We start from the raw sequence: 18,150 nt of genomic DNA, 5'->3' as shown, positions 1-18,150 counted from the left end.
GATATAAAGAATTGCACAATGAAAGCTGACATCAAAACTTAAATTCAAATGAAGGATGTCATCAATTAACCTCATGAGCATGACAATTTCGTAAACAGCAATTATATTTTGCACAAACAAACTGTGAATTGCGTTCGTGTGACACTATAAGAAATTTTCTTCGTTTGGACGGTCGTTCGGTCAGTTAATTTAGCGAAGCAATGAGTTATTGAACTTCTCCAACAATTGAGACTTGATAGAGAGAGCGAGAGAGAGAGACACGACATAAATGGAGCTCCATAACAATCTGTCATTGATCAATTGTGTGTGTATGTGATTTCTACAGAAGCATTTCGTACAAACCAATTTTACACAGCCACATTAAAGCCCTCGTGCTTATTTTGGTCGAACTCTTTATTAAATTCAATTGAATAAATTCTTATTCAATTTAATGTCCAAAGTGTTGGGAAAAATATGAGAAACGGCTTTGAGTTACTAAATAAATGCACAAGCACACATTCACAGTAGCCATTATCTCTCTTGAGCTTGACTCACTTAGCTCTAATAGAAAAAAATGACTCGAATCTTATTTTTTTTCGGTGTTGTGTGTCAGCGCATTATCCAATCAAATGAGCGAGAAAAAAACACATTTATTTCAACGGCACACAGTGACTTTCGCATCGTATAAAGAGCGATAGTATAGAAAAAAATTATTAGGCAGTTTCCTTAGATTCATTTTGCGTGCAGCCTCAAAAGAAATACGAAAAAAAAAACACACACACTTTTGGAATTGTGTGTCAAGATTATACGCTTTGTGTGTTTCTATGTCGACGAATTAAGTGTTGTTCTCTTTCTCGGTAGTTTTGCTTACCGCCACCACCACCACTACATCCAACGCCACCGCCAATGTAGCCGTGAACCGACTAAAACAATGGTGCACTATTGCGCCGAGGCAAAGAACAATAAACCCAAACTGTTTAGGCGATTTCACGAAACGAAGGTTACATGGATAGAATGCAAAAGTTAAGAACAAACACCCAAAACAACAATCAGCATTCGCGCACAGGGAAAATCAAGGCGAAAATGTATCTTCGTTTATTAATCGAAATTCAGATTTTATTACATGACGAATTGAAAAGTGAATGGTGCCATTTTCGAATAAATAAATTTTTGTTTTCGGACAATCACTCTCGGTGGCACAGGCGCTATCATGTCGTCATATGGATACTCGTTGCCGAAGAATATTGTTGTTTGCCATTCAATTGGGTTTTCTAGTGTTATTTTGGCGAGAAAAAAATGGACAGATTTGTGTGGGGCCTGGCAATAAGTGTACAATTTGAGAACTTCGTAACAGAGGAAAGGCAAGCGATTAGCAAATTCGAACTGCAAGTGCTACGGTTCAAATGTTTTATGATCAAAAGTCATCCCGTTTCACTTTTACGCACGGAAAAACTATGTTTCACATTTGATTTGAGGCTGTCGTTCGTGTTCTCATTTTCTTTCGTCAGTCTCGCTCGCGCCCGTAATCGGCGCTGGCATGTGCTTGTGAACGTTTTGTTAGTCATTCCATTTGAAATCGTAAAATGGTTTTTAAGGTGAAGGAAATCCATTCACAAAACGGCTGGCGACAAAAACAAGCGCAACCGCGCTCTACCAAACCAACTATGCACATGTACAAACCGAATGTATTCAATAAAAGTGGCACATGTCCAACAACACACAAATGCTGCAACTTTAAGTCAGTTGTTTTTTTTTCTCTTTTTTCAGTGCTTTTCATTTGCAATTTTTCATCTGTTTTAACGCGAACCGCTTTTTTTTCGTGTGTAAGGCATTGACAATTACTACTGCTACTGCCTCTGTTTTGTTTCACTCGTGTTGTGCACCGTTTCGTGTACATACGTACAGCCGATCGGCCGAATGTAGAAAAATGTTAAGAAGACATGATGGGAGGGAAGGAGAAAAGAAAATGAATTAAACGCGACGGAACTTATGTAATCAGTGTGTGACTGTTTGCAATGCACGATTGCCGAATACAATCAAGCCGCGCGCTCTGCGCTCACTATGACTACAGACAACTTGGTCAAATTCAATTGTAGCGCTGAAAACTTATATATATATATATATTTACGTTAAGCATTCAACGTGGTTTTTTCTCTGAAATTTATTTATGGCGCTACTCAGTTTAGCCAAATAAGACGCGAACACAACGCGAAAGAAGAAAAAAATAAGTTTAAGCGGCATGCTCACCAAAATCGACCAACGCTGAATGATAATAATTGCTTATTATGTTTATTTTTTTTCCCCAACAAACTTGACATAAAAATCATACATTGTTGCACATGCAATGAATACGCAACACACAAACACACATTCAACCGAATGCTAAAACGGCTGCAATGTGAAACGGCCAAAAAGCCTAGCGGGAACAAATGATTTTTATTTTTGTATTTTTAGCTTTTTAATCACAGACAAAATTAGATTCTTGGAGCTCAAATTGGGAACGGAAGCCTAGTTTACAAAAAATCAAAGGTCAACCTTCGCGAATCGAATTCATTCATCATTTTCTGATCGATTTCTCAATGTAGGAAGAATGAAATTGTGAGTACTCGATCAAAATCCCCTTCGAGAGCACTTATACCCATTTCACGATGGCACTTCAAATTGCCAAGTTTTCCTTACGCTTCAGCTTCGTTTTGTGAACACCCACGAAGCAATACACAACAGGTATACATATAAAGTTAAAATGTTCATATTGTTTGCTAAAAATAAACGTGAAGCGAAAACTTTTGTAATAAATATCATTGTTTATGTTATGCGGTGCAAGAATAAAAAAAAATTATTTGGAATTGTGTGTGCGTACAATGTTTATTTCTTGAAATTCAAAATAAAAGCCTGGTGCAGCTTGAATGGGTGCTGCAATTAAGTAGCAAAAATGCTACACTACCAGCAGTTGCACGGTACAAAAAGGAGTCTCATTCGCAATGAATAAGTCATGTACAAAATTGTTTCAAGTTTGTGTGGTATTCAGACTGGAACGGACTTGCTAGTTGCGGTGGCATTGGATAACGCAATAATAAAACTTACTGGCATGTTGTTGTTGGTTTTTTGTTAGTGTATCTTAGGTTTCTCTGTTTTTGATTGTCGGTTTTCAAGTTCCAAAATAAAAACAATAGCGTTTTCGATTGCTTGTAATTGAAGATGCCCCCTTGAATTTGCAACATTGGTAGCCATGGTATTCGGTTCGGTTGTGGCTTTTGTGCAGTGCACTGAATAAATGTTTGCCAGCAACAGGAAGAGATGGTTTGTAGTCGTTGTCTACGTTGTTTCAAATTTATTCAAATTCATACAATTATTTGTTGGCCAAGTGGCGGCAGCCAGCAGCAGCAGCAATGGCAAACAAAAAACACACAATGCACAATATTATTACAAGTATTTTTCATTTCTTTATATTTTCAAATTGGCTCAATTTGAGTAGCTACGTTCGCCCGCGTAGCCATGAAATACTCGCCAATGTGACCGTTTCATTTTTCCGTTGTCTCTGAATAAATTTGTTAATTAAACAAACCGATGAAGAGTGAGAAAAAAACAGCAGCTCGTGCAATAATAATGACAGAGAAGCAGTTGTATTTTGAGTGCGTAAGTGAACCTTCACACTTATGATACAGCAATAAAAGCAACAGCAGCATATTGCTATTTGCTTAAACGACATGTCAATTTATGAGCTCAATTCGTTGCGATTCGTTTTTTATCCTTCTCTCTTCTCTTTTCGATCACCTCTTTGGCATAATAAATGAAGTTCGGTGTGAATGCGAAGTTCACGACGATAGCAATTCGCGCCCGCTTATGAAGTGCGAAACAAAACCAGTGATCGTGATATCAATCAATCATCACGTGTCCCATTAAATGACGACTAATGAAGGAAATACAAATGTCTTTCCATTTTCTTTCCTTTTCTTGCTTTGTGCGCTTTGCAAAGCCGATTACATTTAGGGCTTTCGATTTGTCTGTTCAATACACATCACAGACTGTCCCTACTATTTTACGTATTTATCATTTCAATGTCCAAATCTCTTTACACCTTGGTGATTTCAATGGCTGCCGCATGCGCTGATGTGAACACGGACACCTCCTGCGATCCAATTAACAAACGCAATTGCCCAATGAAATGTTCGGGAAAAAAATGTGATGATAAACATTCTGACTAACCGTGTAGTCAATGGACTTATTAGCCACTCAACGAATGCCATAAAGTCTCACATGGCGGCACATGGTGTTAACTATCGCTTATCCAAACAACATTACTGTTGATTCAACCAAATTGAAACATTGATCGTAAAGCAAATCGAGCCGTCTTATTTGCGCTTCAAGTCAAAACAAATGAATAAACATATCGGTTAGCTTAGGTGTTGCGACGCAATGAGCGACAATTTCACAAATGAGATGATGTGTTGAAATATGGATTTCATCAGTTATTTTGCCGACAACATTTTTCAATTTCAAATACTCAACAAATTAAGATGGCAACATTGAGCATTGAGAGTCGGCCGGAAACAGTGGAAAAACTGAGAGAAGCAGGAATATGAAAAACAAGATTCGGAAGAAACATGGTGTTCAATATATTCGCCAAACGGTTTCGTTTTTTTCCAATTCCAATTAATTAGTCAAATGGAATCATAAACGTGATTATTTAGCAAACACTAGATCTTGTTTGTTTAACGAAGCAGTTGAACGCTGTCACAATATCTCTAAATGTTGTGTATTATTTCTTTTTTTTGCTATGTCATAAATCTTTTATACTTCCTACATGGTTTCGAAGCAATGAAAACGAAATGAAACGCGATCGTGCGAGCTGTGAACATTTCATGAGCGATTGCGCGGGCAAACAATTTGTATTGCTGTTAACCTTGAAATATTCAAATTGAAAAAAAGCAGCACACACACACCAAACGAATTCACTCCAACGACCAGCGACAAATGTGACTTTTTCCTATTAATTCCGTGAGACATTTGCGCCAAAATTGTATAAATCACATCGGTTCCATATGTTAGCATTGGATTTAATAAATCGTCTGTTATTACACGGATTGATAGAGCCATTTTGTTATTGTTTACTCATGTACATAGTTTATTTTGTTTGATAAACGCGCTGTGATAAGCCCTGGCCGACCATCCAATCATAGTTAATGTTACCATGTCATTTTGATGAAAAATCAGTACTCGCATCTTTAGACAAAAAATCAGTACAAAATCAGTACATGCCGCTAAAAAAATTCAGTACCAAAACTTCAAAATTTCAAAAAATCAGTACGAAACAGTACGAAATCAGTACGAAGCTTAAAAAATCAGTACTCAGTGAAAATCAGTACCGAACAAATTTTTTTGACAAAAATCAGTACAGTACTGATAAAATCAGTACACATGGTAACATTAATCATAGTTGATATGAAATCTGGCAATTTGTTTGTGGTGGTCGGTATTGTGAAATCATCACGAAGTATTTTTTTTTACACTTCAAAAGAGTTTGAATCACTTGACGCAGTACGCACGACCGTAAAGATTTAATTGTATGTAAAATATCTTTTCTTCACACAGATAAGAACTGAACGGTGTGGTTTTCAGATTTGCAGGTACACAAATCGATAAAAGTGAATTCTCATGTTGCGAAAGGAAGCAGCTAATTTAAAAATCTGATATTAATTCTGCTATGCTGGGGGATTTTTTCTTTACGAACCACATCGGCTGGAGTGTGATGGAATTTCGCAGCAAATATATGAGTTCGTGAAATGAAAAGACACGAAAAAAAAACTCATCAAACAAAAACCGCAGTCTGATTCAACATTAATTCCAAGAAAGCGGGAGCGCTTCGGGACGTTATTGCTTTTGATATGGAATGCATTTGAAGTCAAAAATGGCGTTCATTCAGAGACAAACACACTCACACTCCAAAAATTGATGGCTGTACGAAACGGATGTCCCAATGAAAAAAAAACTTTAGTTTTTTATTGAACCACAACGAGCCGACAAATGCGCAGCAGACACAAAAAAAAATTGACGAAGCAATTTGTCATTGAGAACTGTCAAATATTTTTGTGGTTTTTGTTCGCCGTCAATAATCGAAACATGCTAATGAAAACGCACAACCATCATCAAATATTATTCCACAAATGACAATTCGCGTTCACATACGAACCGAAAAAAAATGAATTGTTGTACGTATGTTTTTGAGCATTAATTCGATTTTACCACCAAATTGAAACCGCAGTTCGGTTGAATGAAGAAACACGTTTGGGTTTTGCGGAAAACGGCAATTTTGGGCTCACGTGAAAAGTAACCGAAAGTTAAAATTCAAACCGTCATAACCATGTTTGGAATTATGACAGGTTCAATACTCGCCATCCGTGAATTATTTCACATCAACCAATCGATGTGTCTCCACTAAATGTCATGTCACCCATCAAATGAATGTTGGTGATCGTAGCGTCCGATTGTCGACGGTGTTTTGGAAACGATTCGATAACACTGTGACCTTCTCGCAGTAAATATTTGCCGAAAAAAGTCTCTATCTCTTCTCGTCACAATCGGTTTATTAGTTGTTGACATTTTATGGGTGGATAAAGTGATTGTTGGCGCTTCGAAGATTTCCTGATACGTTTTCTAAAGGAGGAAATCGACCCAATCACACAACATTTTCTTCCAAAGACACACAGACGAAAATTTCGACGATGGCATCGCAATCGACACTAAGTGGAAATTATTTATCCTATAACGGAAATGGAATATAAATTATGTCTCGTTAGCGGTTTGTAATTCCGTAGAGGACAACAGAAGGTGAACTGAGGTGATGTCGACTGGCCCATGTCTCCAAAGTTTATTTCAATAAATATGGCTATAACAGATACATATAGTGTCGAGCATTGCCGTCATGCCAAATAAACTGACGACGATGATTTTTTGTGTTGTCGTTTTTGACGGTGGTTCAAAATATCATTTTGTTTTCATTCAATTTATTGAGAATTCAGATCGAGTACGTTGCGTCATTTAGAATGAATAAAAAATGAGTGGGGCTGTTTACCATTTCTATTTGAAATTATGATTTTTTTTCACTTCTTGTATTCGATCGTTAAATTTGCCATTTTGAATGACGCTGTGCTGCTAATGGAAGAAAGCAAGAAAAAAGCTGAGAAAAAATAGCACATAAAACACGGTCAAGAGCTATATAGAATCGAAGAAAGGAAAAAGGTGAGCAACAGAGACGGGAAACATACACAGACTTACACTGGGTTCGCGTGTATTTGGTTCGTTTATATGCAGTCGGGGCAGGGGACACAGAAAACTGGAATTCAGATTAAAGATTTGAATGTGTTTGAATTTGCGTCTTAGACAAATGTTATTGTGTTGCCGTCGGCCAGCCGAGAGATTGACGATGGAGCAGTTGCTTAATTTACATACGGAATCACATCAGCATTTTGTTTTGTGAATAAATATGAATATATTGTTTTTGTGCTGGAATTAGCGCTTTTTTCGACTGCAATTTCCTACTGTACCGTTGGATATATTTATGATTGATACGCTGATTGATATCTGCTAAGACGTCAATTTTTGCTCATTTACCATGAATTTGGGCATTGAGCTCAACGGGGAAATATTATGTCGGAATATTGTTCCACGTGGTCACAAACCTTTGAAAAGTTTTTTGACATCGGCAATGGTATAACCATTGAGGTTTGGATCTTTCTGACGCGAACAAACCGATGACGAATAAAAGAATAAATAATCGAAAAAATTCAATCATTTATTCAGAGAGCGTCGACCATATGCAAAAAGAGGCGCCGAAAAAAACAACTCTTTGCCATACGGAATGAATGCACGAAATGACAGCCAATTCAGAATGACGCAAGCAAATCGAGTGTCGAAAATCGCATCATGTGTGCTTTAAATCCCGATACGTACGCTCACCTGAACAAAAACTTCAATCAACAGCTCGCAAATAACACACCATCGCCTGTGCACTTATTTTCCTTCTCTCATTTCATAAATCAAAAAATGACCGCAAAATGAACCAGCCACTAGTAACAAACACAACAAGGAAAATAATAATCGTAAATTGTGTATTAATCGTGAAATCGCTTGACTCACTCAAATAAATTAAACGCAAATGAAAATGAAAATAATAAAAAAAGCAGCAAATCCATAGCAATTTCTGCTTTGTGTTTAAAATCGAACAGAATTTATAATCTCATAATTCCCATTTATTCTGTTTTTTTCTCTCGCTTTCAAATCTGAGAAACGCGGCAATGTGGTTAGGTAGCGGTTTGTGTGTCAGTCCAAGTATCGAATGTACATGTTTGTATAGAAATGCGCGCGTGCGCTCACGTTGAAGCCGATACACAGCCCAACAAGATATAAGCTAAATTGAAAGCACAAAACTAAAACGATTGTGTGCGCTTTGAGTCTATTGAGTGGCTGAGTGGTTGAGCAGTCGAGTCGTGCTATTATTGACGTAATTTTTATATAGATATATATGTATTTCTTATGCTCTTCATTACGTGCTACTTGATAACCTTGGCTTTTTAATGGGGTACAAGCCGTTTGATATGTGAAGATCATTCACTACGATTTGCCTCCGTCTCTTCAGCGCGGTGTTGTGTTGTCTTTTTTCTTCATCTTTCATTCAAGTGATATTTTTGTTTATCCGCCACGCGAACGACAAACTGGACGAAGATTATATTGTGAGTACATCCGTATATGAATTGGTTTGCATTTTTCGTTGGCAGTGAAACCCCATAAATTGATGAAAATGTGTTAGTCCTGTATTGAGCTGTGCGCATTTTTCGCTCGGCTAGTGCAGTTTTTCCTTCAAAGTGGTCTCGTTTTCTTTCAACAACAACAAAAATAATGCACATGTCACATCGAAAGATGCGAAACTATGGTAATAGATATGTATTAGCAATTGCTTAGCAAGCCATTTATTTTTTTTGCACGTTGCCAGACCTTAGCGATTAATGTAATACGGCATGCGTAATAAGAGACCGTTTCGTTGTCTCTCTCAACCTCCCTCTCTCCCTTCCTCCCCCTAACCCTCTGTCCATGCCTCTGTCTCAACAAACCGATATATATATATGCGACCAAATGATAAATTCCATTCGAATAGAGGCGAGAGAAGAAAAAAAAACCATATGGCCGTATGACGTTGCTGAGCTGAGCATTACATGCGAACCATAAATATTAAATAATATTATGCGAGTACGTTTGCGACCTGCTCTCGTGAGTTTTGTGTCTCATGTCGTCATCATACCAAAGCAATGTCGAAAAAACTGACTTTGCCATTATAATTTTTGGTTTTCATTCGTTCGCCAGACTCGTTGCTTTTCATTTATTTTGAAAATGTTTTGAGCGGCTTGGTTTCACTCGAGTCGTTTAAATTTTTTTAATACGAAACGAACGCTTTGATTGCAATTTTTGAATGTTGATTGGATCGCGAGTAAAGTAGTTGCACTGCAGTCATGTATGCCAAGGCGCATACGGTACATATGACATGCCAAATGTTCCATACGATATACACACGTATTACACACAGAGAAGAGAGAAAAAAAACACACCACACAACAACGATATTTTCATTTCATTTGAATTTGTTTCGCATTTCAATGCTTTTGTTTTGGCTTGCCGCTTGCCTTCATTGTCAATTTCCATTTTAAAAAATTCAACTAGTAATCAACAGTTAATGTTATTGTCGTGTACACAGTTCATTTGTGTATCGTTTTCCCTTTTTCTTAGTTTTGCATTATGGCTGTCGCAGCGGTGACGGAGACGGCAAGCGACTGCAAACCTCATGGTTTGGCAAGTGAGCGGCGGCAATATTGAACAAAAACTTTGGTTTCAGAAGCATTCTTCTTGGTTGTTTTTTTGAGAGTTTGTTTTATTTGCCGTTGTGTTCATTTTAATGAATGTGCACGGTTTTCAAACGCAATCCGGAATCCTTTGATTGAATATTAAATTCCATATTAGAAATGAGCGACACTATCACTTTTTGTGTGATCATTTCAGTAACATGAGGTTGACTACCATAAGCGGTAAGACACTCATTCGCTAGCACTATTTCCCTCTCGCGGTGTAGTTCAGTTCAGTTTACAATGTCTCGAAATACATTGCAACAGAACAAGAAAATTAAACGAGAAATCTCAAAAGGATAAAAAAAAGCACAAACACACACACAATCTGCATATGCCGCACACGTTTCAAGTCTCTCACAGTACATTTTTATTGAAAAGCCATTTTAACTTAATTTCATAACATAAGCACCGTGTAAATTTTGTCGGTTGCCATGTATCCATATGATGTGAAACGTGTGTATGAACCGATGACGACTTCGTAAACAGCTTGGTCAAATGCAATCCGCTTTCCGATGTTTTTCTTTTCTGTGTGAATCGTGGTTCCTTTTGAACACATTGGGTATTGCTTGACACGCACTACAACAAAATATGCGTCTCGCAGTTCACATTTTGTCAGTTATAACGTACTTTTTTTTACTGTTTCGTTCATTACGAAAGGTCTTTTGTTGAGTGACCAAAATAAGGAACACCTTTGCTTATGAATGTAGTGTGCATAGTTTTTTTTCATTTTTCCGTTGGTTCGGATCAATGGATCGATAAGCTTAGCGCTTGCTCGCGTACCTTTCAGGTATAATTGTTTATTGTCGGGCTTTTGTGTTCGTTAACATAAATTTCGGACATCGATGATATTCAAGAAACATTTTAATTGTTTAAATATTGATTATTACATTAAAATTAAACGCGCAAAAGATAAGCGGCAAATGTGTATGCGCAGGCCTTTACAATGCACACCCATACATAAAATCGAATGAACCGAAAGAAAGGAACGAAACACTCATGAATAAATATACAATGGGCTTCTAGGCATCGATCCAATGAACAGCAATGACTATAAAGTAGAAAAATTGCTGTGTGAACTGGCATGAAAACAAAAAATTAACAGAGAAACAAATGCGTTGCGTTGGTACAGGAACCGTATACACATTCAATATGGCATTAATTGAACGTTGAGCTGGGCTGCACCGAATACGGCAACCACACTTGAATCGCTCACTCTTTTTAGCGCTAAAATTAATTAAAGGATACCGAAATGTCAATAAACTTTCAGGGGGTACTCTGGAGCTGGAGACCAACCAGGCGAACGCAACATATGTGAGTGCACGTTGTTTCTCCGTCTTGTTAATATATTCATAACAGCTTATTGAGTTTGTTTTGTGGTCGAGGACCAACCAAGCACCTTTCATAAAATATTTCGAAACCGTGAACGGGTAAAATGACTGCATAAAACGAGCGCACACTGCCTGGTTTCTTCCTGAATTTTCGGATATATTCGAAATCAATGTTGTACTATTTGCCAGCTGTTTATTTCGGAATATAATATGGTGGCTACGGCCACTTTTCACTGCTCAGATACATTTCGACTGAAAACGCATTGGTTGCTCGATGTTGAGGGGCGAAGTACGGTTTTGTTTCAGTTTGGTTTGTGCTGTGTGTGTGTGTGTTTTTATTGGCGCAAAATAAATTGAATTTTTTTATGTTTTCCAAAACTCCTTCAAAATGTGAATTATTCACAAACTTAACTTCAAGCCCAGCAATGTTTTTTCCCCGACTACACACACAGATATAAACTATTCCGCTTTTTGTTTTTACATTTTTCACGAGCGCAATTTTTCTCGAAAAAAAAATTATAAATGAAACGTGTGATCATACTTAAAACATCACAAGCAAAAGCAACAGAAAAAAGAGAAGAATGAGACAACAAACACACACAGAAACTCTTTACAAAATGTCTGCGCACATTTTTATTCATCAAATATTCACACATATTCAGAATATAACGTATTCCGACGTGTTCAGTTTTTCCACCTCTCATTAGTTACCAGATTGGTTTTTGTTGCCAGTTGCTACTCTTGCCGCCTTTTATTACAAAAGAACAAAAAGTGTTTAAAAAAAATCCATTTTCTCTTTTTTTTCTCTACTTTATTCGAAACACGCGTGCACTATGTGGAAATGATAGCTTATTCAAGGCAAAGAACCATTACGTACAGACAGACGCATACACACTCACACACTGACGAAAAAAAAATTGTCGACAATAATCAAGCGGATGGATTTTTATGCTGTAGCTGCCACGCCGAGCAAAATGTTTAAATATTTAATATAGCACATTTGTTATTATGTATGAAATCGAACAGCGAACAGCTCACACCAAAAAGACCGTTGAATATCTTTTTTGTTCTGCGTCGCGACAAATGCGTTTTCTGTTCAAACGTAGTTCGGTTCGTTTTTTTTTCTCTTTTAGTCGCAATTTCATGTTATTTTTGCGTTGCAACCGCTTTTGCCATCGTCATCATAAATTTATCTATAAATGGTCAAACATTTTTCGAATAGAATGAAAAATCTTTGCCATAGAGGAAAAGGCGACGACAAAAAAAGTGTGCGGATATTTTTCAATAGCATCGATGTTGGCAGACAGATAGAACTGTGTACACAAAAAAAATAGTGGACGTCTAAAATATTAGAGAACGGACGAATGGCACACGTTGAAATATCAATTAACGTGATTTGAATTGATTTGAGGCAATTTTTTCATTATTTAATGCGATTTCATTTTCGTACCCTCGCAGTTACATCGATTTTTTATCATTTTTATCGGGAAAACGTAGCCAAATTCGTCCAAAATCTTAAAAAATAGATTCAAGCTGTTTTTTGATTCATTGCGAAGCTCGATGTAGCGTTCGAACTACATTCGAGGGCTTCTACGTTTTGCACTGTGTCATTATACTTTTAGCAGTTGTTCTATGAATTATCAACAGCGAATGCTGGAATTGGTCTAGAAAATGAATATAATGAAATGCAAGCTGTTCGTCTCAATTAAATTGGATGTGGGATTTTTAATTGATTCAAATGGTTCAATGTGTATAATCATCGATAAAGATGTGTGATTAATGATCCAAACTGGCATTTGGCTAGTGTGGTTTTTCAGCTGTCGATCGGATATTTATCGACAATTCTGGGCGGCCCAGACGGTGCCCCTGATCATATTTCATATGCAAAACACAAGCTTCTTGTGAATTTCGGCTTCGGACACACACACAGCAACATACACAATGGTGACGACGACAACGACGACGAAGAAGAAGAAGGAACCGTTACCGTTTACCAATCAAGCGATTGCGCAATTAAAATTCATAATGCTTAAGCACGATTTTTCAACACACAGGCGCACAGCACATTTCACATGTAAAAAGCATTGAACTTTTCTTAAATTATGTAAACGACCCAAAAGAAACACAGCCGATAGCCCGAGACAAAACATTGCACGGAAAACGATATGGACCATGTTGTCAAAATGGAAAAGAGAGAAGTAAACGAAAAAACAATGCACACACAAGCTACAATTGAGCGAACGCGTTCTCTACTTAATTTAGCATAATTTTAAGTTATTTCGTCATCGGCATGCAGTCATGTGCATCATTGTGGAGCCCAGACCACAAAGGGAGCGAGAATCATGCGCATTTTCGTTGTACATGACATGTTGGTAGCAAGGCGAACGCATCGAATAAATAATAATTATATTTTCTTTTTTCGGTGGATACACGACGAGCCCGTATTTTTGTGCTTAATCGAAAATTACGAACAGCACACAGTCTTATGCATATTTCACTCCTCATACTCGAAAGAGTAAGAGCGATAGCGAGAGCTGGTTCACATGCAGATCAATTTTAAATTGGCTGTTTCATTTTGAAAGCTTGACTGTATGGACAGAAAGATAATTTGATATACTTCGTGAATCGTAAAGTGTGTATGTGTGTGTGTCATTTGGTGTGCGAATGGAATGCTCATTGCTGTGAGTTTTTCTTATTTTTCAGTTCAAGTGAGAAGAAAATGGTGTTTGACATGTGTGTGGTATGTGTTTGTGTGTAGTTAAGCGACTATTGATAAACTTACGATAAATACGGGACTGCTACTATTTCCGATGTGTGATGATGTTGGTCTTCCAAGCGACTGCCATTAGCATTTTTGGCCCACTTCCTGCAATTTACAATGGAACGACAAGAGAAATAACACTTACGATTAGAAAAACGTTTATGTCGCAACTCGGCTAGCATACGAATAAAGGTGAGAGATTTTATCGGGCTGCTTTGATGTTCAAGAACATTTTTTTACGCAATACTTTACATTTTGACTGTGGAATGGCCAAATGCTATATGCACATTATGAATTGTTCAATGCTTTGATATGCAAAATGACAGCACATTTTTGAAACTAACAAAAATGACGTTTTTTCTACATGACTTTCATTTCTGAAGCCAGATTGTACGCATCAGTTAAGTCTCTCGCTCTTTCTGTCATCTCAATGACTCACTAATGACAATGTCATGGAACTGATGCTAAATTCGTACATCACCGTCAGCTTCTTCTCCCAAGAAAAATATTCATTCTAATAAAAAAAGGGTTTTACAGATGCAGACGCTTCCGGAGTGTGTGCGTGTGTGTGTGTGTTATAGTTCGTTATTTTATTCGTTTATTATGTTGTTCAATTGAATTTTAAGTATTTTTCCGTGTTAAAACGGTAGTTGTTCGTTTCGGCAATTCATTTCAGCCAAAAACCAACAAACGTAATTAAATGTAATTGTATGACACAGGCAATCAGGCGCAGCAACGAAATTCTGAGAAAAAAAGAGTCGCATATGTATACATATATATAACATTTAGACAGTTGACTGTAATCAGGAAATTCAATAAAGCAGTTGCGGCATATGTGCGATATAAAATACGGCAACCGAATGACAAAAACATTCATTGTTTGTATTTCATTTTTATGTAAATGCAGTCAGTTTGAACGCGAACGCTGCTTATAAATGTTACCATCCAAGCAATGCAAAGCGAGAGATAGAGAGAGAAAAACTCCCCAAAAAATATTGACGGGCAACAAAAACTGAAATAAATAAAATGTCTGTTATCAAATTCAATTCGAAATGTAGATTCATTTCAATAATATTTGATACGACTTGTTATTGTGGCTAATACGCACGTAAGCAACAATACAAAGAACGTTTAAAACAATACACACAATCGTCTCTCAAAACAATAACCGATGAAATTGAAATCAAGTGAAATAATACGCGGACAATGAGTACGTTGAGGTGCTTTACATGTTCGCTGATAACGTTGGTCGAACAGCCGCGCAACAACATGAACATAACACTAAAAACAACAGAAAAAAAACATTAACATTGACATAGAAACCTTGATGATATGACAACTTTTCTTTTCCTTCATTTGCGATTCAGTTGATGGTTGCTATTGTCATGCCGTCTTCTGTACATTTCTTTTTCTCTTTTGAAATGTGTCGTCATTATAGCTTTTGATTATGAGTCGAAAAATTAAAACAAATACAATTCAAAAAGCATTCTCCAATTGTTGTCTCAATTTGACTCATTCACAAGCGTATTTTTTCGTCGGTTTCCACTTGAAATTTTTGGCTGTGGAGAATTTACAGCGCAAATCATTCGTATCAAACGAATTAATGCGATAAGACAATTTGTGCTGATACAGCGCACTCAAAATGCAAGCCAATCACAAATTATTTTATAATCTAAACAACAGGGAGTTCATCTTTTGTACTCGCTGTGCTCGCTGGATGTGTGTACAAATGCGCATTGTTATGCTGAACTAAGCATAAGTGCGAATTGAATATGAAACGAATGAAATGTGTTTTTCATTACACAAGACCGTAAGTTTAATATTGGTTGTATATTTTTAGTCGTCGAGTGTGAAAGGTATATGCGATTCGATGTCGTAGTCATCATTAGTCATTTGTGAGCCATATCGGTGTAGTCGGTTACAACAAACTCTGGCAACGTCAACGCTTTTTTTTATGTTTCATATGTAGTATGAACTTGACTGTTATAAAAATATGTATAAAAAAAATGAACGGCGGGCGATGATGTTCGTCAACGCGACGAAGTTTTGAAATCATTTTTTGTTGTTAGGTACACGCGAGTTGGAAATTCTTTTGAAAAATTGTGCAAAATTCCGATAATTCCGATTAATTTTTTCTAAGTTGTTTGTTTTTCTTTCCTGCACAGAAAACAATCCGCGCTTGAGATAGCTTGAATGTGAGTATTTACTGTAAATATTTGCCAATATTGATGACCAGCTTGAAATATGTTTTGATATGAATAATCGCAGACTCGGCTATGACGTAAATGTGAAGGTAAACGGAAGCATGTGATTTGAATAAGTAGAAATGAAGAGGAGAAGAAATAAATCGGATCGATACAAAGAATAAGCGTTTTCTACTGGCAGGAATACTCATTGTTTTGTAAACAACACACCAACGCAACGTTCCGTCGCAGATATTTCGGTGAATAATCTATTAATGTTCAGTGTCAAATGTGTGTGTGTGTGGCAAGTATAAGCGACGGTGGAAATGAACGCTTCGAAGGTTGGGTATATTCACATCATCATTACGAACTTCAAAGCGATTTTTTTTTCTCTCGTTCGAATTCAAACTTTACACTTGAAAGTAACGTCTGATAAATGACTGAATGTTTTAAAGAGTAATTTTTGCGCGGTATCAATTTAATTTAAAGTTCCTGATCGTCGACTGGGCGTGATGTTGTAAAAAAAGGGTCGATGGATTTTTTCTCTCTCGTTCACTTGCAAACACATTGCGAATTGTAATAAGCAGCACCCTCGCATGAGTATGCGATGCGTTGGAAGAATGAATAATACGCAAAAGGGCTTATCGCTGAATTCCATACGATTCGGCGAAACGAATCTTGTTGAAAACATAGTCCAACATCAATGCTGTGATATTTTTTTTCGTTGTTTGAGTTATAAATGCAATTTCTGTTTGGCCCATATCGAATGCGATAAGCACAAAGCCGAAAACTGAAAAGATATTTCTATAGAATTTTGATGCGTTTCAACAAAGTTGTTCGAATTGAAAGAAAGCGGATCTCGTATGGATCTCCATTGAATATGTATTCGCATATTTCCCAACGCGTGTACAAAATGAAGCAAATGAAAGGACGACACACACAGATATTCCGTCGAAACTGAGTGAGACCGATTATACTTTGCCATCAAAGCGGATGAACGAGTAACAGACAATAAAAAAATCATACGGTGGATAAATGGTGCAGTGAAGAACAAAATGAAAGAAGAAGCATCGGCTTAAACCGAAAGGACAAGGAATATCCAATAAATGCGAGTGTGTTTTTTCCCTGTGTGTCTGTTGCGCGAGAACAAAGAAAACAGAAAACGAAAACTTTATTGTTGCTGTTGAATCGGCTGTGTGTGCCATGCATGTGTATCTCTTGCTCGCTCGCTCGCTCTGTTCGTTTTGATATATCCCAAAGATTCTCTTTCTTGTTTTTAGTTGTGTTCGGTGCTGTGTGTTTCGGTTTTGGGTTCTCTTTACTTTCCATCGTTCCTTTTGCTGTGCGAAGCCTTTGGAATTCATTTTGCGCTTTTCGACTTCTTTTCGATCATAGTTTCAAGCCGAGAACAACATTGACGAAACACGTAGCGTTCATCTGAACCAATTTAACTGCATTATTATCTATGCTCATTATTCTTTTTTAGTTTTTTGTTCCATTCTTTTTCTCTTCAATAGCTCCACCGAATTTCTTTTTTTGTTCAGCTCTCTGCCGTTGAGCTCAAAGCGTATCTCTCATTTATAATCGTCGTCTGATGTTTCTTCCGTTCAATGTGCTGCACAATGCGATCGATAGAGACAGAAGATGGGAAAAACGGCAACGCCACCATTTTCGGTTGAGAGCAAGAGAAAAAGCTGCAAAATTGCTGCCAACGAATAGATTTATCATTTCGATGCGAGAACACTTTTCAGCGTATTGGTGTGTCTTTCGCATTAGCGCGCTGTGTGTCTGTGTGTATGTGGCCCTTTGGGTATTGCTGGCTTCCATTGTACAAGCAAATACATAGCGTTGAACGGGGCAGAAAAAAAATCGAAACACATAATTCGTACCTATTTCAAACATGGCAAAATTGAACACGAAATTTTACAAAATATAACGAAATTTCATATTCTCATTATTATGGTTTGCGCATTTTCTTCGTTGGTACGGATTGGGAAGGAATTTTC

At 37.1% G+C, this 18,150-nt stretch overlaps 1 protein-coding gene across 5 annotated transcripts in view; it reads right to left on the bottom strand.

The window, feature by feature from the left end:
• Window positions 1-18,150, bottom strand: part of LOC129569762 (protein gustavus) — a 124,939-nt gene that overhangs the window by 11,288 nt on the left and 95,501 nt on the right. For 4 of the 5 annotated variants that reach the window (XM_055448926.1, XM_055448927.1, XM_055448928.1 and 1 more), the window contains one exon: window positions 13,983-14,066. The exons of the other annotated variant lie outside the window; for it this stretch is intronic. Coding sequence is in view for 1 of the 4 variants with exons in the window: in XM_055448924.1 (XP_055304899.1) it covers window positions 13,983-14,066 (84 nt within the window). In the remaining 3 variants the exon portion in view is untranslated. The remainder of the gene's footprint in view (window positions 1-13,982; window positions 14,067-18,150) is intronic. 5 annotated transcript variants of the gene reach the window in all.

Source organism: Sitodiplosis mosellana, unplaced genomic scaffold (genome assembly GCF_009176505.1).
Source record: "Sitodiplosis mosellana isolate CC-2019 unplaced genomic scaffold, AAFC_SMos_1.0 Smas_scaffold_42, whole genome shotgun sequence".
Classification (NCBI taxonomy): Eukaryota; Metazoa; Arthropoda; class Insecta; order Diptera; family Cecidomyiidae; genus Sitodiplosis; species Sitodiplosis mosellana.
This window is presented reverse-complemented; position numbering and strand designations above follow the sequence as displayed.